At 42.4% G+C, this 25,997-nt stretch overlaps 1 protein-coding gene across 5 annotated transcripts in view; it reads right to left on the reverse strand.

The window, feature by feature from the left end:
* The window catches only part of LOC122991922, a 28,703-nt gene extending 2,756 nt beyond the window's left edge, over positions 1–25,947 (reverse strand). For 2 of the 5 annotated variants that reach the window (XM_044365404.1, XM_044365403.1), the window contains exons 1-6: positions 25,456–25,947; positions 21,742–21,951; positions 15,825–15,983; positions 14,919–14,941; positions 12,822–12,894; positions 506–611 (exon numbers count right to left, since the gene is read on the reverse strand). In XM_044365404.1, coding sequence (XP_044221339.1) covers positions 506–611; positions 12,822–12,894; positions 14,919–14,941; positions 15,825–15,983; positions 21,742–21,951; positions 25,456–25,471 — 587 coding nt within the window. In that variant the 5' untranslated portion in view covers positions 25,472–25,947. Of the gene's footprint in view, positions 1–505; positions 612–10,857; positions 11,002–11,483; positions 11,588–12,821; positions 12,895–14,918; positions 14,942–15,824; positions 15,984–21,741; positions 21,952–25,455 lie in introns of those variants that run through there. The other 3 variants (XM_044365401.1, XM_044365402.1, XM_044365405.1) reach the window with 3 other exon arrangements.
* Positions 25,948–25,997: the final 50 nt, after the last annotated feature.

Here is a 25,997-nt window from a genome sequence, read left to right on the forward strand (position 1 = left end):
GTTAATAGTAATAAAAAGCCAGGCAGCGTCTGCAGCACCTCAGACAACTTAGAAAACTCAAATCATCACCTGCTATTCTAAAAACCTTTTACACTGTGGCCATCCAGAGCATCAGGCCTGGTACAGTGCATGTACCCTGTGCCTTTGTAAATGACAATAGAGGCTACATGAACACACACAAAATCTTATTCAGTTGAATAAAAATAGTAGATATGATAGTATATAGAAGTTTTTTAAAGTGTGACAAAGCAGACTGTCTTTATCTCAATAGCAACGGTGGCTGAGGATCATGGGTAATGTAGCGTTCTTCTATCCAAAACTGACATAAAAATAGGATAACATAGGACTTCAGGCTGAAATACATTCATTTGAAAGTCGTGCTGATTGTCATGAAAAAATGGAAAATTCATGTTCATGTACACAAATCTAAAATTAAATTTGACGACTATTTCACGAATTACCGTGAGACTGGGTTGAACAGACACATTATAACATGTTGACTAACCTGTGTGTCTTTGCTCCATCATCACTGCTCTGTTGTCCTGATTCCTTCTTGTCTGATGGCTCCTGCTCATCACCTGTGGACGCTGACGGGATGGAGCTACGTTCCTCTGAGGAAACATTTGGATCAGGTTCATTCATTATAATATATTTTATTACAAATGTAAGTCCTCATCATCAAAAGCTCAAATGGATTTCTGTATTTCTGGTTCATACACTTGATTCTCTCTCACACATTAAAATGTAAATTAGCTGCCCATGACTACTGTTTGTGCTACAGTTTGCTTTAGACTGGTGGTATTAAAAGTTCTAAAGTTAATCATAGAGACAAAATACACTGAGTGTCAGATTGAATTAAGCTTTTCCAGAGTTTTCTTGGCGCAGATGTGATGCATTATGCCTTAGACACATGATGTATTTATCAAAGTGAACAGTCCTTTCATCAAAGTGAAAAAGAGTGTCCGCTGTCCATCTCCCTAGCAAACATGCCCATGCGGGCCCACTGTGGGTATGTGTGGGTTTACTGTGGGGAGGTGTGGGCAGGGCAAACTCACACCAATCCCACGTGGACCCCATGTGAGTAAGCCTATGCAGGGCCTACAGCAGTCTTGCCCTTTTGGGCCCCCATCATGGTTTTCTGTGGGAAACCCATTGTGAGCTTGCCCACAGAATGCCCAAACAGGTCCCGCTGTGGGATAGCCCATGCAGAGCCCACAGAAGTTTTACTTCTTCAGGCCCCAATGAGGGTTTTCTGCAGGAAACCCACTGTGGGCTTGCCCACAGAATGCCCACACAGACCCCCCTGTGGGATAGCCCATGAAGGGGCCCAAAGCAGTTTTGCACATTTGGGAACCAGTGGGAGTTTTCCCCACCACGGGCTCCCCTGCGGGATAGCCTCTGTAGGGCCCACAGCAGTTCTGCCCTTTGGGGGAAGCAGTTTTGCTTTGGACCCTGCACGGGGTTTGCCACCATGAGGGTTTCCCGTGTGATAGCTAATGTGGGCTTGCCCACAGAATGCTGACACAGGCCCCCTAGTGGGATAGTCCATAAGTGGCCCAAGGCAGTTAACCAAATGACTGGAATGTAAAATTTAAATCTGTGTTTGTGGTATGAAACATATTGGTTTTTGTCACTTTATTTGAAGAGAATTGATTGGCTGTAGTTTCTATCACTGTTTGTTAAAAGTTTTTATCTGCTGAAGGCCTTTTGATTGTTTTTCTCACCCTAATCCCAGCAAACATGCCCCTTTGGGGGCTGTGTGGGGCCCCGCAGGGGCAGCCCACTGTGGGCCTCGTTACCGGCGTGAAATGCGGGGCACATGTGGGCTGCCCCTGCGGGGCTCATTTTATTCTCACAGCGGCCCCACATGGGTCCCAAAAGGGTATGTTTGCTGGGTCAGAACATGACGTTAGGAGAGCTCTGAGACGGACCAACAAGAGGTAGGCAGCTGGCCCAGATGGCATCTCAAGGATTCAAGGATTCAAGGAAGTTCATTGTCATACCAGAACATGTTGGTACATGAAAGGGAAGGAAATGAGGCACTCAGGTCCAGGTCCCTCATGACTAAAGAAGTCCTCCGTAGTCCCTGTCACAAAGACTTCCAGACCCTCCTGCTTAAATCATTACTGCCCTGTAGCCCTGACCTCCCTCATTATGAAGTGCTTTGAGAGACTCATGAAAGACGTCATCTGCTCCTCTCTCCCTGCATCCCTTGACCCCCTCCAATTCCCCTCAGGCTGGACTCTAAGCTCAGGAATTGTAGTCTCAACACTGCAGCTGGGTCCTGGAATTCCTGACTGGCTGCCCCCAGGTGGTGAGGGTGGGCAGGTTCACCTAAGGCAGCCTGACCCTCAACACTGGACCCCCCCCCCCCCCCCAAGGCTGCTTCTTTTTTCTTTTTTCTTTTATTTTTATTTGCCGTTTTCACATACATTCTGCTTACAACTGGTACACAATGACGTATTCTTTTCTCCATTCCTAATATTATAATATTATTCATTTAAACATGACAGTCTTCCTTAGTTCTTTACTTTGGATCCAGATAGACAACAACTGTACCTGCTCATACCTATCAAGAGGAAAAGTAAAACAAAATAAAATATAGAATATATTATTCATATACCTATGGCTATATATCCATACATGGATACATATACCCATGTCCAAAGCACAACAGTTATTCACAATCTTCCATACCTCATGGCCAGTTGAATTAACAGAGTTCTACCATGTGATCGATTATGCAGATATTGTGAAATAGAATAAAATTTTAAAAAAACAAACAAACCAAAAAAGAAAACAGAACCTTTCAACATCTGTAGCTATGAAATATGAACTAGGGGTCTTTGTTCCTATGATGTACCTCTCAAATAAAGTCTGATCTAGTTGGTTTTATGTACTCTATCCAATTTTCCCAAATTCTTTCAAATCTGTCCCTCTCCAGTCTCACAGAGAAAGTTAACTTTTCCATCCCATATATATTGTGCATAACCTCAACCCAGTCCTCGACCTTAGGTACCTCATTCTTCAACCACTTTCTGGTAATCGCTTTTTTACTTGCAATCAGCATTGTTCTGTAAATATATTTGTCCCCAAATCTTGTTAAATCTATGCCCAATATCCCCAAGTATAACACCTCAAATGTAAGTGGAAGATTTACCTTCAATACTTTATCCATACACTTTTTAAGCTCCTGCCAGTAGGTGTGAATGGAGGGACGACTCCAGAACACATGGAAGTGGTCCGCTTTCTCAGCTCCACACAATCTCCAGCACTTTGTATCGTGATACTTTGACTGTGCTGGTGTTCTAAAAAATATTCTTCCACCCATGTTCTCTCCAAGATAAAGAACAGGTTGTTCTCCATTGCTGTTCATTTATCTCTTCCCATTCATCCACTGATATAACAATATTTGCATCCCTCTCCCACCTCTCTTTTATATACACTGTGTCTGTTCCCTTTAAGTCCTCCACTGCCTTATATAGTCTTGAGATAAGCTTCGTTCCCAATTTTGATTCATATGTTGCAGTAAACATCTCAATAATTTCTGTCCTCCTCCCGCTTATGACCCCCCTCATTGTTTGCTCCAGATAGTTCCGTAATTGCAAATACCTATGCTGATCCGAATTTGTTAGGTGATATTGGTCTTTTAGCTCCTGAAAACTTTTGATTTTCTTCTTACTTAAGAGCTCCAGGAATATTGTAGGTCCCCTTTCCCAATTTTTAAAACTCTTATCTATTCTATTTGGCATGAATTCAGAATCAAACCCAATCCATCTTAATAATCTACTTTGAGTTTTCAAGTCGTTTTCCACAATTAATTTGAACCAAATCTTCAATGATATATCCATCCATGGGTTTGCCCCTTCTCTAATGTGCTTTCTCAGGTTACTATCCCCTATTATAGCCTGTATTGGGACCCCATCTGTTGTGCCGGCCTCTATCTCTTTCCATCTCGCCGAGTAGTAAGGATTGTATATATTCAACGATGTTTTTATTTGTGCAGCTTGGTAATAGCTCTTCAGGCATGGAAGTCCTAACCCTCCTTTGTTTTTGGGTAACTGCAGCGTTCTGTACCTGATCCTCGGTCTTTTCCCCTGCCAAATGTATCTAGAGATCATTTTATTCCATTCCCTAAATTAATCTTCTTTTAACTCCACTGGTAGACTCTGGAACAGGTATAAAATCCTCGGCAGTACAATAATTTTTATCACCTCCACTTTTTGTGTAATGCTCATATATGGTATCAGGTTCCACCTGTTAATATCTGATTTAATTCTACTAAGCAATGGATCGTAGTTGATGGACTTCAATTGTCCTAAGTCTTGAGGTAGATTAACTCCCAAATATTTTAATGATTTTGATTCCCAATTAATTTTGTAATTGTCCCTAATCGCTTGGCCTGGTCTATAGTTGAAAGTAATAACCTGAGTTTTTTGTATATTTATTTTATAGCCTGATAAATGACCATAATCTGTGAGGGTTGTCATAAGTGCAGGGAAGGACGTATCTGGGCTTGTCAAGTACATTAGTATGTCATCTGCAAATAGAGCTATCTTTTGTACCCCTCCCCCTATATCTACACCTGTAATATTTTCATTGTGTTTTATCCAATTGCTTAGAGGTTCCAAAAATATAGCAAAGAGAAGAGGACTCGCTGAGCAACCTTGACGACAGCCTCGTTCTAGTGTAAAAAACTTTGAAAGACTCCCATTGATCCTGATCCTAGCTGTTGGTTTATTATACAGGGCCTTTATGACTTTAATAAATGTCTTATGAAAATTGAACCGATCCAGCACTTTATATAGGAAGTCCCACCCCACCGAATCAAAAGCTTTTTCTGCATCTATTCCCACCACTACTGTCTCTATTTTATTTTTGATTACATGTTGCATAACGTGTATGGTGCGCCTGATATTGTCTTGCGTCTGTCTTTGTTTTATGAATCCCGTCTGGTCTAAATGTATTATTTCTGGCAGAATTTTTTCTAGTCGTCGGGCTAAAATGGCTGTAAACAATCTATAATCTTGGTTGAGGACACTAATAGGCCTATAACTTGAGCATTCCTGCTCATCCTTTCCCTCCTTCAGAATTACAGAGATGATGGCTTCTCTCCATGAGTGAGGAATTTTCCCCTCCTTCAACACCCAGTTAAATGCCTTCCGCAGAAGTGGGATTAATGTTACCTTAAATATTTTGTACCATTCTGCCGTATATCCGTCTGCACCCGGGGACTTGTTGGCCTTAAGATTTGAGATTGCTTTATTAACTTCCTCTTCTGTAATTTCAGCAGTTAAAGCCTCATTCTGTTCTTCTATTACATTTGGTAAATTTAAGTTCTCCAAAAATTGATCCATCTGGGTTTTATCACAAGCTTTCGGTTGGGCATATAGGTTTTTATAATAAGTTTGAAAGCATCTTTGTATTTCCTCTGTTTTATCCACTGTTGATCTTGTATGCGGATCTCTTATTTTGTAAATGTTATTTTTTGCCTGCTGTTTTTTCAGTTTATATGCTAGCAATTTTGTTGACTTACCCCCCACTTCATAATATCTTTGTTTTGTAAATAACAGTTTTTTTTTGATCTCCTGTGCGTAAATCTCATTTATCTCTGCCCTCTTTCTTTTTATTTCCTGATATATGTCCTCTTCCAATTTATCTTTATGTTCTCTTTCTAGCCTTTTTAGATCTGATTTTAATGTGTCAAGTTGTTGCTGTCTCATCTTTTTTAAGTATGCTGATTTGGCTATTAGCTTCCCTCTCATCACGGCCTTACACGCATCCCACAGTACCGACGGAGACACTTCACCATTGTCATTATCCTCTATATATGTCTGAAGTTCCTTCACTATTTCCTCCTTTGTGTGTCCTCTTAACATGTTTGAGTTTAATCTCCAGATTGTTGTTTTTTTCTCGCTCGCCAGACGTAGTGTTAAGTAAAGAGGGCTATGGTCTGATAGATCCCTCACTCCTATATCACATTGTTCTACCCTACATCTATCTTTATTATACATCAGGAAATAATCAATCCTTGTGTGTATGTTGTGTGGTGGTGAATAGTAGGTGTAATCCTTACTTGTGGGATTCAGATCCCTCCAAATGTCTACAATTCCCAGTTCAGACAACATCATCTTAATTTTTTTACTGATTGCACTTTTTTGTATCCCACCTCCTGAGGCATCCAGCTGTGGGTTTAGCCTCTGGTTCAAATCACCTCCCGCAATCAAAATACCCTCTGCCTCTAGTGTCATCAAGTCAAACATCTGTCTGTAAAACTTCCAATCCGAGCCTGGTGGGGCATAGATGTTAAAAAAAGTTACCACCTCCCCCTCAAGTTTCCCCTTAACCATGATGTATCTACCCTCTTTGTCCCCTGTCACAGATATCTTTTCAAATGAGATCTTCCCTGAAATCAAAATAGCCACCCCTCACTGGCGTCCTGATTTGTAGGAGGCAGAGAATATCTGGTTGTAGCCATTTCTTGTCAACTTTGCATGTTCCTTCTCTGTCAGATGAGTTTCTTGTAATAAAATTACCCCTATCCCTTCTTTTTTCATCTTACTAATTATCTTACTCCTTTTGATTGGGTTAAGTACACCATTTACATTATGAGGCTACTTTAATGCAGTTCTTGGATGTTGTCATCGATCTCTGTTCCACCTGAATTGTGTCTCTCTCCTATCCTTTCCGTCATATTTACCCCCCTGTAGCTACTAAAACAGTAATGAACATTAAACAACTTATAACAAAGGTTTAACTTAAGAACCTTTAAACAGAATACTAAAAGAACTTCCTTTGGTGAGGTCTGTCTATTGACCTTCTCTGAGCTCTGGTGTTCAGTCCGCTCTGAGGGATGAGCACTGCTCCCTAGGGGCAGAGGGCCCTCGCTGCTGAAAACAGCATCGTTCATAAGTTCGCAACTGCATTTAGTGCTTCCCCGACGTCCTTGGCTTGTGAGGTTATGAATTTAGCAACTGAAATCCGTATAAAACGCTATAGTCTTATCAAAATTGAGTATACACAGCTCTCACCTCGTAGGCTAATGTTATTTCCTGGAAACAGTCAAATCTTAACCTTTTATAGCGTTGTTTCATCGGGAATCCCGGTCTCTCCTGAAGGCTTGCAGTTTCTGTTTGTATCCCGGCCGTGTCTCCGTTGTCCCGCGGCCCGTCTTCGCACTACCCGACGACCACATTAGTCGTTTAATCCGCTCCGTCCAGTTTTCCTCCGGTGTCACCACCTCCACCTGGAGCCCTCGGGACGCCATGTCCTTCGTCGCCTCCTCCGCTGTATTATAGAGGCATGTCTCCCCCTCGTAAAACACCCGGAGTTTTGCTGGGAAAGGTGTCTGAAAACGTATTTTCTTTTCTCTCAGTACCTTTTTTGCCTCCGTGTATTCCTTGCGTTTTCTCAGGACCTCTGGTGCATAGTCGTGGTCTAGAAACACCTTCCTCCCCTCATGTATGAAACCCTTTTTCTGCCACGCAATCTTGATAAGTTCTTCCTTACTGCGGAAACTTTGCAACTTCATCACGATGGATCTTGGAGGGGAGTCTTTGGGAGGTTGGGAGACTAAAGCCCGATGGGCTCTTTCAATCTTTAACTCAAGTGATGGGGGTAAATCCAGCTTCTCCCTGAGGAGGTTTTCGATGAACGTAATCATTGATTGAGCATTACTCTCCGCACCTTCCTTCACCCCATGGATGCGGATCCTCTCGCGGCCCTCCAAGTCCGTCATTCTGGTGTCAACCCGCCTCTGCAGCTCCGTGAGTTCCAACGCGGCTTCCTCCAGGTTGCAAGTGCGCTCCTCTGTTTCCACAATCCGCTTTTCGGCGTCATCAATCCTGTTGTTCGTCTTTCTGATATCATCTCTGATTTCTTTGAGATTTTCAAAGTTCTCCCGGCGAAACTCTCTTATCTCTTGTAAGATTGTTTCCAGGTCTTCCATACTTTTAGCGGGTGGCTGTATCTCTCCTCCCTCTCGGCTCGGTTGCGCTGCTAGCTTGGCATTCACTCTCTCAGTTGTAGACTCTGCTAGCTCTCCAGCCAACCCGCGTGGCTCGCGTGTTAGCTTAGCTGGCTTGCGTGTTAGCTTAGCTGGCTTGCGTGTTAGCTTAGCTGGCTCGTTGTCCTGCTCAAAGTTCATATCAGCGTTTTTACTTGACTTTCGATTTTTCCCTCTGGTCTTATCCATCGCCCTTTTAAAACACTTTTAAATTTATCATCCCTTTCTCTAACTGATAGGTTTGTAGGGCTTATTTAATATCAATGTTGGGGAGCTCACTTTTTATGCCGCTGCCATGTTGGTATCCCGCCGGAAGACCCAAGGCTGCTTCTTGAGCCCCTTGCTATACTGCCTTTACACACATGACTGCATTGCTACACACAGTTCCACCTCCATTATATAGTCTGCTGATAACATGGTGTCATCTCTAATAATGATGAGAAGGCCTACCTGGATGACGTGGAGAACTTGTATCCTGTGCATGTTCAGGATTCTGAGGGTCTTTCTGTGAGGACGTGTCAGCCTGTGGAGAGACAGGAGGTGGTTACAGGGCGGTTAAAACCACAGTCTGTATATAAAGATGGACGACGTGTCTCCACTTCCAGCTGCCATGCAAAATGAAGCCAAAATATTGTATTATAAGGAGTTGCCATCTTGAGTTGCTCTGGGAGTTTTTCTGTGATTACTGCTGTAAAAAATGTTTGATTTTGCAGCAGCTTCTCTCAAAAATTTCGACACAATTTGCGATGTTACGATGCTACAGTGACAGTGAATCAACCATCTGTCATTTATTAGTAAAGCAGTAGTTACAGCTGACAGCAGTCACTCCTCCAGCAGAGAGGTCATGTGACGCTCACACTCTGCTGTGGTCAGAGGATGAGGGAATAGTCTAAACTCTGATCGGCTGAGTGATTACACATTATTCAAAGATCTCTACAGCTGCAGAGAGTGAAGCTTGTGTGGTTTCTCACATGTGAACAGACACATTATAACATGTTGACTAACCTGTGTCTTTGCTCCATCATCACTGCTCTGTTGTCCTGAATCCTTCTTGTCTGATGACTCCTGCTTATCACCTGTGGACGCTGACGGGATTGTGTAACCTTCCTCTGAGGAAACAGCCGTCGTATTAGACAAACATTTGGATCAGGTTCATTCATTATAATATATTTTATTTACACTGGAAGTCCTCATCAGCAAAAGGTCAAATGGATTTCTGTATTTCTGGTTCATACAATGATTCTCTCTCACACATTAAAATGTAAATCAGCTGCCCATGACTACTGTTTGTGCTACAGTTTGCTTTAGACTGGTGGTATTAAAAGTTCTAAAGTTAATCATAGAGGCAAAATACTCTGAGTGCCAGATTAAATTAGGCTTTTCCAGAGTTTTCTTGGCGCAGATGTGATGCATTATGCCTTAGACACATGCTGTATTTATCAAAGTGAACACTCCTTTCATCAAAGTGAAAAAGAGTGTCCGCTGTCCGTCTCCCCAGCAAACATGCCCACGCGGGCCCACTGTGGGTATGTGTGGGTTTACTGTGGGGAAGTGTGGGCAGGGCAAACCCACACCAATCCCACGTGGACCCCATGTGGGTAAGCCTATGCGGGGCCCACAGCAGTTTTGCCCATTTGGGGCCCCTCTGTGGGCTTTCTGTGGGCAAGCCTACAGTTGGACTTGCCCACAAAAAACCCGTATAGGCCCCCTGTGGGATAGTCCGTGCGGGGCCCAAGGCAGTTAACCAAAAGGTCTGGAATGTAAAATTTAAATCTGTGTTTGTGGTATGAAACATATCGGTTTTTGTCACTTTATTTGAAGAGAATTGATTGGCTGTAGTTCCTGTCACTGTTTGTTAAAAGTTTTTATCTGCTGAAGGCCTTTTGATTGTTTTTCTCACCCTAATCCCAGCAACATGCCCCTTTGGGGGCTGTGTGGGGCGACTTAAGGAAGAAAAATGAGCCCCGCAGGGGCAGCCCACTGTGGGCCTCGTTACCGGCGTGAAATGCGGGGCACATGTGGGCCCCACACTATGGGGCCCAGGTGGTGCCCCAGTGGGACAGCCCACACCCAGCCCAAAGTGTAGGTTGAGTGTGGGCCCCACTGAGGCCCACTGTGGGCCCGCAACGTATCCCAGTGGGCCCAGGTGGGCTGTGTGGGCCCCACTCGGGACCACTGTGGGCCCCATAGTGTGGGGCCCACTCGTGCCCCGCATTTCACACCAGTAACGGAGCCCACAGTGGGCTGCCCCTGCGGGGCTCATTTTATTCTCACAGCGGCCCCACATGGGTCCCAAAGGGGTATGTTTGCTGGGTCAGAGCATGACGTTAGGAGAGCTCTGAGACGGACCAACAACAGGAAGGCAGCTGGCCCAGATGGCATCTCAAGGATTCAAGGATTCAAGGAAGTTCATTGTCATTCCAGAGCATGTTGGTACATGAAAGGGAAGGAAATGAGGCACTCAGGTCCAGGTCCCTCATGACTAAAGAAGTCCTCCGTAGTCCCTGTCCCAAAGACTTCCAGACCCTCCTGCCTAAATCATTACTGCCCTGTAGCCCTGCCCTCCCTCATTATGAAGTACTTTGAGAGACTCATGAAAGACGTCATCTGCTCCTCTCTCCCTGCATCCCTTGACCCCCTCCAATTCCCCTCAGGCTGGACTCTAAACTCAGGGATTGTAGTCTCAACACTGCAGCTGGGTCCTGGAATTCCTGACTGGCTGCCCCCAGGTGGTGAGGGTGGGCAGGTTCACCTAAGGCAGCCTGACCCTCAACACTGGACCCCCCCCCCCCCAAGGCTGCTTCTTGAGCCCCTTGCTATACTGCCTTTACACACATGACTGCATTGCTACACACAGTTCCACCTCCATTATATAGTCTGCTGATAACATGGTGTCATCTCTAATAATGATGAGAAGGCCTACCTGGATGACGTGGAGAACTTGTATCCTGTGCATGTTCAGGATGCTGAGAGTCTTTCTGTGAGGACGTGTCAGCCTGTGGAGAGACAGGAGGTGGTTACAGGGCGGTTAAAACCACAGTCTGTATATAAAGATGGACGAAGTGTCTCCACTTCCAGCTGCCATGCAAAATGAAGCCAAAATATTGTATTATAAGGAGTTGCCATCTTGAGTCGCTCTGGGAGTTTTTCTGTGATTACTGCTGTAAAAAATGTTTGATTTTGCAGCAGCTTCTCTCAAAAATTTCGACACAATTTGCGATGTTACGATGCTACAGTGACAGTGAATCAACCATCTGTCATTTATTAGTAAAGCAGTAGTTACAGCTGACAGCAGTCACTCCTCCAGCAGAGAGGTCATGTGACGCTCACACTCTGCTGTGGTCAGAGGATGAGGGAATAGTCTAAACTCTGATCGGCTGAGTGATTACACATTATTCAAAGATCTCTACAGCTGCAGAGAGTGAAGCTTGTGTGGTTTCTCACATGTGAACAGACACATTATAACATGTTGACTAACCTGTGTCTTTGCTCCATCATCACTGCTCTGTTGTCCTGAATCCTTCTTGTCTGATGACTCCTGTTCATCACCTGTGGATGCTGACGGGATGGAGTTACCTTCGTCTGAGGAAACAGCTGTCGTATTAGACAAACATTTGGATCAGGTTCATTCATTATAATATATTTTATTTACACTGGAAGTCCTCATCAGCAAAAGGTCAAATGGATTTCTGTATTTCTGGTTCATACAATGATTCTCTCTCACACATTAAAATGTAAATCAGCTGCCCATGACTACTGTTTGTGCTACAGTTTGCTTTAGACTGGTGGTATTAAAAGTTCTAAAGTTAATCATAGAGACAAAACACACTGAGTGCCAGATTGAATTAAGCTTTTCCAGAGTTTTCTTGGCGCAGATGTGATGCATTATGCCTTAGACACATGCTGTATTTATCAAAGTGAACAGTCCTTTCATCAAAGTGAAAAAGAGTGTCCGCTGTCCGTCTCCCCAGCAAACATGCCCACGCGGGCCCACTGTGGGTATGTGTGGGTTTACTGTGGGGAAGTGTGGGCAGGGCAAATCCACACCAATCCCACATGGACCCCATGTGGGTAAGCCTATGCGGGGCCCACAGCAGTTTTGCCCTTTGGGGCCCCTCTGTGGGCTTTCTGTGGGCAAGCCCACCGCTGGACTTACCCACAGAAAACCCACATGGGCCCCCTGTGGGATAGTCCATGCAGGGCCTACAGCAGTCTTGCCCTTTTGGGCCCCCATCATGGTTTTCTGTGGGAAACCCACTGTGGGCTTGCCCACAGAATGCCCACACAGACTCCCTCTGCGGGATAGTCCGTGCGGGGCCCAAGGCAGTTAACCAAAAGGAGTGGAATGTAAAATTTAAATCTGTTTGTGGTATGAAACATACCGGTTTTTGTCACTTTATTTGAAGAGAATTGATTGGCTATAGTTCCTGTCACTGTTTGTTAAAAGTTTTTATCTGCTGAAGGCCTTTTGATTGTTTTTCTCACCCTAATCCCAGCAACATGCCCCTTTGGGGGCTGTGTGGGGTGACTGAAGGAAGATAAATGAAGATAAATGCCCCCCGCAGGGGCAGCCCACTGTGGGCCCCGTTACCGGCGTGAAATGCGGGGCACATGTGGGCCCCACACTATGGGGCCCAGGTGGTGCCCCAGTGGAACAGCCCACCCTCAACACTGAAGGATGCCCCCAAGGATGCATCTTGAGCCCCCTGCTGTACTGCCTTTACACACATGACTGCATTGCTACACACAGTTCCACCTCCATAATAAAGTCTGCTGATAACATGGTGTCATCTCTAATAATGATGAGAAGGCCTACCTGGATGACGTGGAGAACTTGTATCCAGTTTATGTTCAGGATGCTGAAAGTCTGTCTGTGAGGCCTTGTCAGCCTGTGGAGAAACAGGAGGTAGAGACAGGGTGGTTAAAACCATAGTCTGTATATAAAGATGGACGACGTGTCTCCACTTCCAGCTGCTATGCAAAATGAAGCCAAAGTATTGCATTATCAAGAGCTGACATCTTGTGTCTCTCCAGGATTTCGCAGAGGTTTTTTGTGATTATTGAGGCAAAAAAGTTGAATTTGCAGCAGCTATTCGTAAAGTTTCCGAAAACAATTAGTGATGTTTTATGTCTCTTTTTGCAGTAAAATTGCAAGAATTGGGAAAAATTGCAAGCAAAGTAAAATAATGTGATTTATTTAAATTGCTACCAGTGAAGAGTCATATGTAATGACTTCCTTGGATAAAAAGCATCCTGCATATCACAGAAACAACTATATTTCAGCTCTAATGTTTAATGTATTTTCTGAACATGAGAACCATGAGGACTCAAAGTTCTATAAAAAAGAAAGTACTGTACTTGAGTTCCATTTATAACCTTTATTAAATAAACTTTCAGCTCAACATCAGCAGCAAATAAAATCCGTCAATAATACCGTTAAAATAAATCCATCAACATAAAATTAAAGTTTGATGTTTATGTTTGAGGTAGATTATGTCCATCTCTGCTGTCTGATTAACATCAGCTTGTATTCTTCTGACTCACAGAATCAAACCTCATTTGGGAACATTTGGGAACATTTGGGAATTGTTTTGCTTGTCTATGGCATCATTTTTGTTGACAGGTGAGATTTGTCCATCTTCCACATAAATGCGCCTGAATGCTTGCTGAACACTGCGATGACGTAAGTTACCACCACACCAAACGCCACGATTGGTCCAAATCATGTCTGTTGATTTGGACATTTCATGAAGAACGCTGCTGTAATTTAGCAAAAGTGCTAAAAGCTCTTGCAAATATTGCAGAGATTTCTTTAATTTCCATTTATTTTTAATTTCCTGGAGGGAGTGCATCTTGCTTGTGTGACATCATTTGCAACTCTATACAGTAGAGTCTGGGGGGGCGGTGTGACAGCCCGCCGGACACGCCCCCTCAACTTGACTATCAGTCCTGCCAATGAGAGCCAAGTGAACCCAGCAGCTGAGATGGAGGTAAACCAGCCAAAACCAGCTGGTAACCAGCAGCTACAGCAGGCAGTGAATCACAGAGGAACAGGTTCATTAGCGTCTTCCATCAGAAAGTGCCGCTGTCAATCACAGCTGTCAATCATGACGTTACACCCCCTTTTTATATCATCAAATAACTCATTGAAAAAAAACTTAGCAGAAAAAATGAGCACTTAAACAAACATCAGTGTTATAAGAACGAACCTAAAATGACAGAAACCATCTTGGGGATGTATTTGAGGTGCACTTTGATTTTTTAGTTTTCCCCACATATCATCCAAATAGAGGCGTTCAACAATCCTTAAAACTTTTAAGGTCTCCAACTAAAAGCTGTATCAGCCACAGACCAGTTTTGTTTCTGTGACTCACAGAAACTCGTCCACATCACCTAATGTTACCGCTACGTGGGGCAAACATGCACAGAAAGAATATATTTATTCCAGCCAGAAAGAAATGATCAGATTAAATGTTTGCATGGTTATTAGGTGCTCATATTTTCCTATTGAATGGATTATCAAAGGTTTACACCACCCTTCTCAACCCGAAAATTCCTTCTGATCTGGTGGTTACATGAGGCATTTTTATTCTGATTATTAGTGGAATATTAGAGTCCATGTAAACGCAGCTATGGACAGCAAAGGTTGTGAAAGAATAAGAGCCCATCAGGTGAGGACGTTTAAATAAAATGTCTTAAAATTAACAACAAAGCTAAATAATTAAAAGCTGTGGCTGAAAGTAAACCAGCAGTGAGGTAAAATCCACAAAAACAGAAGCATCTACATGCTTCAAGTAGTTGTAAATAGTTCTTGTTCTCAGCAGAGCAGACAGGACCACAGCTCCCACAGCTCCCAGTAGATTTTCAGTGTTCAGGACTGAGGAGAGTAAAGCATTAAAGTGTGTTCACTCACCTGTGAGCCAGTTCCAGCATCACCTGAGGACGGAAACAAGTGAGATGTTGTCAGTGATGGAAGAAGTATTCAGATACTTTACTGCAGTAAACAGTGATATAAAAATACTCCATTACAAGTAAAAGTCCTACACAGTAAAAGTACATAAGTATTATGAGCTTGATGTAGTTAAAGTATTGCAGTAAAAGTACATAAGTATTATGAGCTTGATGTAGTTAAAGTATTGCAGTAAAAGTAGTGGTTTGGTCCCTCTGACTGATATATTATTATATATGACATCATTAGATTATTAATAGTGAAGCATCAGTGTTAGAGCAGCATGTTACTGTTGTAGCTGCTGGAGGTGGAGCTAGTTTACACTACTTTATATACAGTTAGCTAGTTTAGTCCAGTGGTTCCCAACCTAGGGGTCGGGGCCCCTCCAAAGGATCAGCAGATAAATCTGAGGGGTGGTGAGATGATTAATGGGAGAGAGAGGAAAAAATTAATTGGATTAATTTTTCAGAACTTTTTCTCATTTTTGCTTTTTTTGTGAAATATTGAAGAGTTTTTCCTCTTTGGGCCTTAAATATTTAAAATGTGAGAAGTTTAGGGAGGAAATGTCTTTCTGGTGGAAATGCTAACAACACAGAAACATCTGGAATATGAAAACTGATCTGAAAAGTAAGTACAGCTGTCAGATAAATAAAACATATCAGAAATAGCATAAAACAGAAAGTCCTCCAAATTGTATTTAAAGGACAGGTTGATGTTTTAACAAGTCTGTCGTAATTGAACACTGATGTCTCCACATGTTCCTGCTCTCCACACTGACCCTGAAGATATTCTCTCTGAACAACACCACACTGTAACATCTAAAGCTGAAGATAATATGAAGCATAAGACAAGACAAAACATTGAATGTACCTGTACGCTGGAGAAGAGGAGTAACACCAACACCAACAGCAACACCAACAACAAAAGCAACAACAATCTTGGAGTCCATCTTCCACTGATCTTGTCCGTCAGACTCAGACTTGCTCCCTTCTTGGTTTTCTTGTATGTTGTTCAGTCTGTGTTTATCTGCTGTGGTGTGAAAGAAACAAGCGATATTTTTACCTCATGTTCATAAATGTGATACGACTCATTTGTTGAGTCCAGATTAATCAGCATGAATGGTTTGATTTAATCTGAACGTTGTAAATATTGATCAGGCTGAAAGCTCCTCTGAATCAATCCTTTCCATAACAAAATGTTTCATCTGCGTCTGCTGACGTGTAAGAATAATGTGCAGGGGTGCCGACAAGGATTTTGGGCCCCATTAAAAGATCACATTGGGCTCCACCACCACAGGCCACATCAACCCAGCACAACTGCTGTAACCAAACCTCCAGAACCAACTTATTGTATGATACTTATTGACAGTGAGCTGTGAAAACATAACACTGAGCAGACATGCACGCAACATTCTGCATACAGTGGAATTCACTATTTGATGTGAGGCTGATACCCCAAACCAGTCTCACATCAGCATTGTGTGTTACAACAGCAACAGTGTTAGTGTGCACTCACACCCAAAGATTCATGAATGACAAAAGCCGTGAAAGCTGGCAACGGAGGGCTTCAGACGCCTTGGCAGCAGCGAGCAGCGTGATGCCAGCGCCAAGAGCGACGAGTTGAAGTTGAGCAAAGTTTAACTTGAAGCAGCAACCAATTGCAGATCAGGATTTGATTTTCTTCCCACAGCAACCACCTGTACTTAAGTTCCTATCAAATATCTGTTCTGTTCCATATTGGCAATGGAAGATAAATTGATCATTGCAGTCTCTGGTTTCCCGGAGCTGTACAATTCATCATATTTTATTTATTGTGACATAAAAAAAAAAGAAATGTGGAAGAAATAGTAGGTTGTCTGGTGAGTGATTAGGCCTGCTATGCAGTATAGTCTATTTTTTAAATGATAGAAATACAGCCTCGTCCTGCATTAGAAAAGTATGCAGTTAAAACAACAAAACAGATAATAGAACAATGGCCAAGTGTCACAGGGAAGAGAACATTGAATATGTCAGAAAGACGCCTAGTGTGTATGTTGGTTAAAAATGTTAACAAATGTAGAAAGTGCAGAGAAGAAGGACAATATCATCATCACTGGAGGATGTTGACATCATTCTCCAGTGATGATGATGATCTCCGACCTGCATTCAGCGTCTCATGTCCACAGAAGCAGCCGTCTGTCAACTGCAGCTCCTGGGAAGCTGAGAGGACAAACTGCCTTCACCAGGCTGACTGACAGCAGGGAGTTACTGAACCAAAACAGTTTGCATGTCCACTCCATGGGAAGAAATCACCTCGTAATATTCACGTTCTGTGTAAAAGTATTCATGACACAAACATGTTGGGACTACATGTGGACCACAGTTTACCACATGTTTCAAGACTCCAAGAAACCTGAGCCCTGGGGGTTCGCGCCCAAAGTGTGAAGCTCCACCCATGGATCCAGGTTATCAAAACTAGAGATTCCCCTCTTATCTTTCTCTTTTCTCCATGAGCTGCAGCAGGAGCAGCTCCTTGCTCTCTTTCTCCTTCAGCTGCAGGAGCAGCTGCTTGGTCTTTCACACCTCCAGCAGCTGCTGGAGCAGCTCTCTGCTCTCTTGTGTGGCCTGCTCACAGCAGACACACAGTCTTCTTTATGGCAGAAGACGCGAGAGCCTGCCTAAGACTCAGAAACTAAGTTTCCTTGTGCCAGCAGCTAACACACAAGTCTGCTGGCCAGTTTAACAAGTACAGGAGCCGCGAAATGGAGTTAGCTTGCCGCTAACTCTACACAAAGGAGTGACCTGGGCCCTCTGCACGACTGGAGTGCTGTCTCCCCAGCAACGCCTGCATCTTTCAGCTTCAGAGCCAAAGCTTTCTCAGCCTGACTCACCCACGGAATCAGCGGCTACAAAGCAGAATGCCACAAAGCATCTCTTCCTTCATGGACTGGTAACAACTGGGCATAGCCTAGCAACACAGTGAAGCATAGTACGGCTAAGCAAGAATGTTTAACTCAAACAATGTACTGTACGTGTATTGATTTGGTTAAGGTTATACATCACAGGACATCACAACTGTTGTTGTGATGTCCTTGTTGCTTATAGTCAGGTTACTGCATAGCCACACCGCTAGGTTAATGTTAGCATGCTTAACACATGTTACATCTAGTAACTAGGCCTTGCATGCAACTAACCTCATTTTAACCTGGCACCTTTAGTATACACCAATTGGCCTTGAATAGAGAACCACAGGATTAAGAGGTTAGAACCTAGTTTGGCAAACTTTGGTTCAGGCAGCACATGTGGTTCAAGACACCACATGGTCTGGCCTTTTATCTCTGCAGTTCCCTTTATCAACTGTCGGCATGCCATGTGCTCAGTCATTAGGTGACTGCAGCCATCTTGCTATTGTCTTCCCTACACACACACACACACACATACACACTCACACTTGTATATTGTTACACTTAGCTAGATTAGTATTGTGTGTGTTGCTTTTACCCTTTTGTTAAATAAATGCTTTTGGATATACCTGTTGTCTGTTTTAATGTTGCACAAGAATGAGTTTTGCCAACTTTTAAATTAATTATTAATCAAAGTCCCAAATTCATAGATTAGTACACTTTGAGACTGAATTGGCTATCTTTTTCCCTGAGTCCAGGGTGGTGCCCCATTGTTATTAATTCTTATTAATAATTTTATTGATTTTAATAATTAACGATTATCTTTGATAATTATTGCTGATAGCCAAACTTGTAGCCACTGCCCAACAAAATGGTGCCCATGTGAGGCAGAGTATTGTTGGCAATTATTCATAATTGTGCAATATTAATTTCAGCATAATTTTGGCCAGTACCAAAAATCTGGAATCTAAAACCTTTAGACTATCCAAAAGTCTTTATATTTAACACAACCAGTCTGCCACAGGAGAAGATATCTAGCTGTACTTACAAACAAGTCAAATGTTGGGAGAATTGATTTTTTCAAATCAATTTTAGCAAAAGCAATTGGTAACCCAAATCTTGAGTTGTTGATAACTACCACTTTAAGTCCTCGTAGTGTTAAACTAAGAGATTGCTGTTGCTGCTAGCCACTCAGGTTGGACCTACTCTGTAGGAAGTGTAAGAATTTTGGTTCAGCATTCGAATAGCACACATTCAATGCCATCCAGTCAAGCTGTCAGAATTAGTTGTTAATTCAAGTGCTCCCCTTGTTAATTAAAACACAGTATGCCACCAACCCTGTGACACATAGAGAGCTTTTACCTGGCTGTTACTGCCATGCATTCCAGCCTGAGTAAGAAACAGAGCCTGTGAGATAGAGCCACAGCGTGCTACCAGCCCTGTGAAACTTAGAAGTTATCTTCTAGCTGTTACTGCCATGCATTCCAGCCTGAGTCAACTTTAAGAAACAATCCTCTGACTGTTACTGCCCTGCATCTCAGTTGGTGCATGTTGAAATCTGTTGTGCCCACTAGAGCCACTAGACGGTGTCGGAGCTACCCCTCCTCCACAGGAAGCTACTCCCCATAGTGTAAGCCACAACATTGTTTGGTTAGGCTAGTGTACTGCCCAAACTACACTACAAAGTGTCTGCCACGCAACACCATAGCCAACCACATTGTTTTGTTGTACTAGTCAACTGTTAATCTAACCCTCCTTTCCAGAGACAACAATGTAGAACCCCTGTGTAGAGCAGTTTATTTCCTCCCTAGCACAGAGCCTAGAACCTGGCTACCCAGAATTCATCAGCAGGTTGAATTTTAGTGAGTGCAGGAAAGAGATAGACTCACTACTCAAGGACAGGAATGATGCACAGACCGCATCCAAAGACCCCTTGTTATGCTTGTTTTTGAACTTCCACAGGCAAACCAGCCTTGCCTGTCAGAGCAAAGCAGCCCAAGAAAAGGAGATAGATTTCCTTAGAGAGCAAAATGCTTGCCTCCTCCACGAGGTTCAGACGGCCAATAAGAAAGCCATGCGCTATTTAGAAGACCTGCACTCAGCAGAGTTAAACCTTTGCTCACACACGGAGGAATTGTTAAGGCTTAGGTCAGAACGTCCTGCCCCACTACAGTCATTCAGCCAATGTGATTCCGGTTACTCCGATTCACACTCCTCCCATATTGAAAGGTTAACTCTCTCTCCACTCAGAAGATTGGAACAACTCCCAACTGACCCTAAGTTCTTGGGAATGAAGTCAGCCTCTCAACCTCCACTGAGAGACAGAGCTAACAGCTATCTGACTTCCCATCTCTCTGAAACAGACACTGAAGAGACATGTAGTTTATCCTCTAGAAGATATTCTGCCCATTGTTTTTCTCAGCCACCGATATATGACACATTCATCTGTGCTCATCCCTCCTAAGGGGGGACTAGAACATTCCAGAACTGTTCAGCCTCTCCTCAGCACTATCAGAAAAGTGATAACAGTTGTTCAGCCCCTGCCCTTCAACCAGAGAGAATTGTAGCACGTGATGCACATGTCCATGATAGTGCTAGTTTAGTCTTGTCTTCACCAGAAATGACTTCACAGTGTCCCCGCCTTAAAGTGTTTGAGCTTATAGCTAAGGACATTGATCATTTTGACCAAGACAGCTATAATCACCACATTGAAGATTACTTTAGAGAACTAGAATACAATCTAATTGACCTGCCTCATGCAACCCAAAGTGAGAAAGTTAAACTTGTGTGGAAAACCAGGTCTAAAGCTGTACACAAGTTTATACAATCACAACCTTCCAGAGTCAGAAATGACTACCAAGAGCTCCGTCAAGCACTAGTAGAAGAATTCTCTTTTACTGTTGACGAGACCACATCAATGGTTGCAGCCCTTCAAGTTAAACATTCCCGTCGTGAGCATTCCAGGGATTATTACCAACGTTTGAGGCATGCGTACTTCCAGGGCAAGAATGCACCAGGCTTAGAAGAAAACCCCACCTTCAAGTCCTTATTCTTGCAGAACCTTCATCCATGCGTACGCACTCACGTTGTACTTATGACGCACCAAGGTAACCACTCACTGCGTGTGATAAGAAAGATGACACAGGTGGCTTGGGAAACTGCTGTCACTTCCAAAGCAGGAGGGAAAACAATTGAGCCTGCCAGCTCAAACACTGAAGCGTCATACAGGTCTGCTGCCTCAAAAGATCACCCTCATAACAGTCCAAAGGGGGGTGACAAAAGGCAGCATAGGGACACTGGGCGTATTGTGTGTTGCTTTTACCCTTTTGTTAAATAAATGCTTTTGGATATACCTGTTGTCTGTTTTAATGTTGCACAAGAATGAGTTTTTCAAACCTCTGCTCTGTAAAGAACTCCAAATCCTTCAACCATAACTAACTATTGATATGGTGATTTTGTTTATAGTTATTAAATTAATTATTAATCAAAGTCCCTAATTCATAGATTAGTACACTTTGAGACTGATCTTTTTCCCTGAGTCCAGGGTGGTGCCCCATTATTATTAATTCTTATTAATAATTTTATCATCTTTGATAATCGTTAATTATTGCTGATAGCCAAATTCATAGCCACAGCCCAACAAACAACAGTTCGAAAAAATATATTGATGTGCGAATTAATCGCACAATATAATCGCATCCAGTGTGTAAAGGCCTTAAAGGTGGTAAAGTGTGGCAACAGTTAACACCACATTATGGTTTAAATGTGGTTAAATGTGGCAACCGTCGGTTATAAATGCAATAAAATGCGGTAAAAACATTTGATTAAACAGCAGTCAAATGCGGTATGTCAGGGTACATAATTACAATTTAAGGTGCTGATAACATCTGAAACAGGTGTATTTACCGTGTTTCTGGAGCTCTTTCTGTATTTGATCGACTGCCTGATGATTCTTTGGACAGGTCAGTAATCCCCTATCTGTCTCATGGAAAAGAATGTGAACATCCAACACAACGTTGTCATACACGTCAGACCATCTCTTTCCATCAGTTGAATATTCGACATCTCGGGTGTGATGCATCAGCACCAGGATCACAGGTTTCTGACCACAGGAGCCTGAAACACCAGAGAAGAACATGAGATTTCCTGAACAGAGGAACCTGCAGTAGAACGTTCTCCTCCTTCAAATAAAACCATGACAGGAGTGTATGTTAGTGATTCTGGCACATTCATGACTTCAATAACTTATTCTTTCCTCCCAGTTCACCTCCAGCCAATCAGAATGTTAGCTAATGAATGCAGCAGCATGTTTACCTGCAGTAATGTCTGACCCTGAATGAAGGATGAGACTCAACAGGATGTTTCAGTGTCTAAGTTTCCTCACAAAGTTAAAGTCTGTTTTTCAAATGTAGCCGGAGGTCACTAGCTTAGATTTAGCACAGATAAATTATATTCCTTTAGCTGAGGAACAGAAAGAAACCATGTTTTAAAACTTCATCACAGATTGAAGAGGAAATGGTAGAAAATTCTGACTGAGTCTTGTTGAGCAGAGTTTTATTGTTTTACACAATTCCAGATCTTTAATACCTTCAAATGACTTCATGTGTCTCCTTCAAGTGTTCTTTCCACTTAAATAAAAATATGCTTTGTTTAGGCTCCTCACATATCAAACTGCTACAAGTAAAGATCCTTCAGTTCCTGATGAAGACACAATGGAGCACAAAACAAAGTGTTTGTGCTGCAGACTGGAGGAGCCAGGAATCGAAGCACCGACCTTCCGATTAGTGGGCGACCCGCTCTACCTACTGAGCCATATGATACCTCTGAGAAAATATCAGAGAAACAGTTTGATGATGTCAGCATGACAACAACAAAAGTATTATGAAGAATCAGTGTTGAAGATTTTTGAACTTCCTCACACAATGTTTGTCCAGTTCGATCGATGACCAGCTAACCTTTAAGGTTCACGTGGCCTCAATCGCATCAATCGTGTTGATTCACCCTGTACATCATCAGGAAGATCAGACCCTACCTGTCTGAGCTTGCAGCACAACTCCTGGTACAGGCTCTCGTTATATCACACATCGACTACTGCAACTCCTGACTGGCCTCCCTGCATGTACACTCAAACCTCTGCAGATGATCCAGAACGCGGTGGCACATCTGGTCTTCAATCAGCCCATGTCACCCCGCTGTTGATATCCCTCCACTGGCCCCCAGTTGCTGCCCGCATCAAATTCAAAACCCTGACACTCACTTACAAAACAGCAACTTAAATGGCTCCTGCCTACCTGAACTCCCTCATTCAGGTCTAGACTCCCTCCCCCCACTATGCTCTGCCAATGAAAGGCGCCTGGTACCACAACAGGGCCCTAAGTTACTAGCTAGAGTCTTCTATATCCTATCGGTCCCAAACTCAAGCTTTATGGCACTTACTCGTGTTGTTGCCTCCTGACTAGATCCCTGCTTGTGTTGTATCAGTCTCATATGTACATCGCTTTGGATAAAAGCGTCTGCTAAATGAAAAAATGTTAATGTAATGTAAATGTCTTGTGGTAAAAATGAATGATCACATCATCTTTAATATTCTAAGAAGAACCTAAAGACAAATCTTCTGTTAATATCTCCCTTTGTGTTTCACATACATTCACAATCTCAGTAAATTCAAATCAATCAGTATGTTAATCCAAGACAGAGTTAATAGTAGGTGGTAAAAGATGTTAATGTTGTCTGAGTCTGTTGTTGGGACCGGTCTGCAGCATTGTTTGAAAAATATGGCTTTATGGTCTGTGTCAGACTTTTCATGCCTAAACCATGTCCATGTGACAGAAGTAGCCCCTCTTTTAGGTACAAGCTCTTTGTTTTGTCTTTGCTGGTTCTTCTCGTGTTTGGAATTACCCTCCAAAGGAAATGAAGACTATACACCACTAAGAGTAATCAAACAGCCAAAAGTCTCCAGACCTGTGGATGATATGAGATATGATGGGATTGACCACTTCTCTATCCTGTCAGAAAGGCCGATGCAGGATGTGTTAGGATGGACAGACCTCCATCATGTGTCAGAAGTGCAAAGTGAGGTTTTGCATTGTCACTGGTCAAAATGCTCACAACTGTTTACTCAGCTTCTATTGCTGATAGGATATTGCTAGTGTAGGGGAGGCTTTGTGTATTTACAGTAAAAATCCTCAATGTCCTTGTTTTTTGTGATTTTATGGCACGTTTGGTAACTGCTTTGGTGTTCTGAACTCAGTGTCAGCACTGGCTGACAAACCGTAATAATAAAGACACTCAGACTGCAACTTCTCATATTTCTTTCAAACGGACCATTGTTGTTCCTTCCATACACTTAAAATGCACCACTTCCTGTGCAGCAGAGGATTTTCCCCCTCATACATGTTTATAACAGCAAATGTAAAAACTTTAGTGAAGTTGCTATAGGTTGAATCACTATTGTAGGATGAATTTGGAGCAAAATGAACATTTACTTGTTATTACTTAAACTGTAAGAAGCCACTGCATTCCACTCTTGTATAAAATGTTGCCACTACAGGGAAGATGGTTGTATAAAAACAGGAATAAGTTGTTTTGTTCATAAATGTTAATAGTTTGTTGTTTATTCAGAGACTAAATTTGTTTCCAGCGTTCAAAACATGTGAATAACTATGTTTTGTTCAGTTTTTGTCACTTTTTTAAAATGTTGTTTGCAAAGCATGAAAGAAAGTAGCTAACTAATTATTTATAAAATGTTTAAAAGTTGATGTGAACTATTAAAAAGGGGGAAAATGTTAAATTTATACCTTGAATAGGAAAAGAATCTCAGGAGACACAGAGTTTTAATAGAAAAATAAACCTCATATTTTGAAAAAAAATCATGAAATTGTGTCATTTTAGCTGTGATACATTAGAAAATAGCAATTAATTAATTTTGAAAAATATTTATATGTGCTTTTCCATTTAAGGGTTAAAAGTTACCAGCGTGACATTTCTGTTCATCTGTTCATGAAATGCAGATATTTTTTCATTTAAATGGAGGAATTAAAACTGTGTTTGAATGGGGCAGATGGCAGACTTGTGTTATTTAAATGAAGCTGATTATATTATTAATTATATTATTAATAAGTCTATGGTATGACCTAAACAGCCGGGTTCAGAAGGGCGTGCCCTCGGTTTGCATGCTTCTCTTCATGTGGGAGCATTTAACATTATTAGATGATAAGAGGTCATATTTATCAGGAATTAAACAAGACTTGTGTTGATATAATTATCTACAGCAGTTTTGACTATAAAAGGAAAAACTGTGAGCGACTGTTCTTCAGTGAACTCGCTGCTCCTCCTGTCATTTAAATCCCGTCTAGACTGACGTCCTCGTATTTTAATGTCAGCTACAGGTTGGTGCTGCTGTGTACTGCTGAATGTCCATCTCTGTTACAGACCAGATCCATGGTTCACTCATGTCATTCCCCACCTCCCCCTGTGATGTTCATCCTGACTGAAAGAAGCTTCAGACTCAACATGAACTCTGGTTCTGAGTGTTGATCTGCAGAATCTGATCTGAACATGATGTCTGAGCTGCACAGATTTCAGTCAGAACAAGTTAGAAACAACAAGTCTTTCCTTCACCTTTAATGTCTGTCATGGCTGCCTCCACATCTGATCCAACACGAGACGTGATTGGACAGAAGACGATAACCACGTGGCTTTCCTGCAGGTCTCCGGTGGTTTCAACATTCTTCACTTTGTCCAGTAGGACTTGATGGGCTCCAAAAGTTTTACCAGTAACCACCGAGTACACCTTCACCTTTGCTGAAAGATGAACACACTGTTAAAGTTTATACATTTGCAAAACTTACATGAACCTAGCAGAGAAATAAAATCCATGTGTACTGTAAACTCAGCTGAAAATGACAAAGTAGAATTCACTGTCTGCAGCAAAACATCATATTTAAGATCATTACATATTTTGTTTGTGAGTTGTAATCTGTAAAACTGTCACGATTTCCCTCTGAAATGTAGCAGAGTACAGGTAATAAAAAACAGCCTTCATACCTGTCGTAGTGGTCTTTGTTCTACCATTGTGTTATCTCTCCCTGTGTGTGGCCTATGAACCTATTGATTGGGTTTATGTATGTGTGAGACAGAGCTCAGAAAAACACACATTCAGG

This window comes from Thunnus albacares, chromosome 11 (genome assembly GCF_914725855.1).
Source record: "Thunnus albacares chromosome 11, fThuAlb1.1, whole genome shotgun sequence".
Lineage (NCBI taxonomy): Eukaryota > Metazoa > Chordata > Actinopteri > Scombriformes > Scombridae > Thunnus > Thunnus albacares.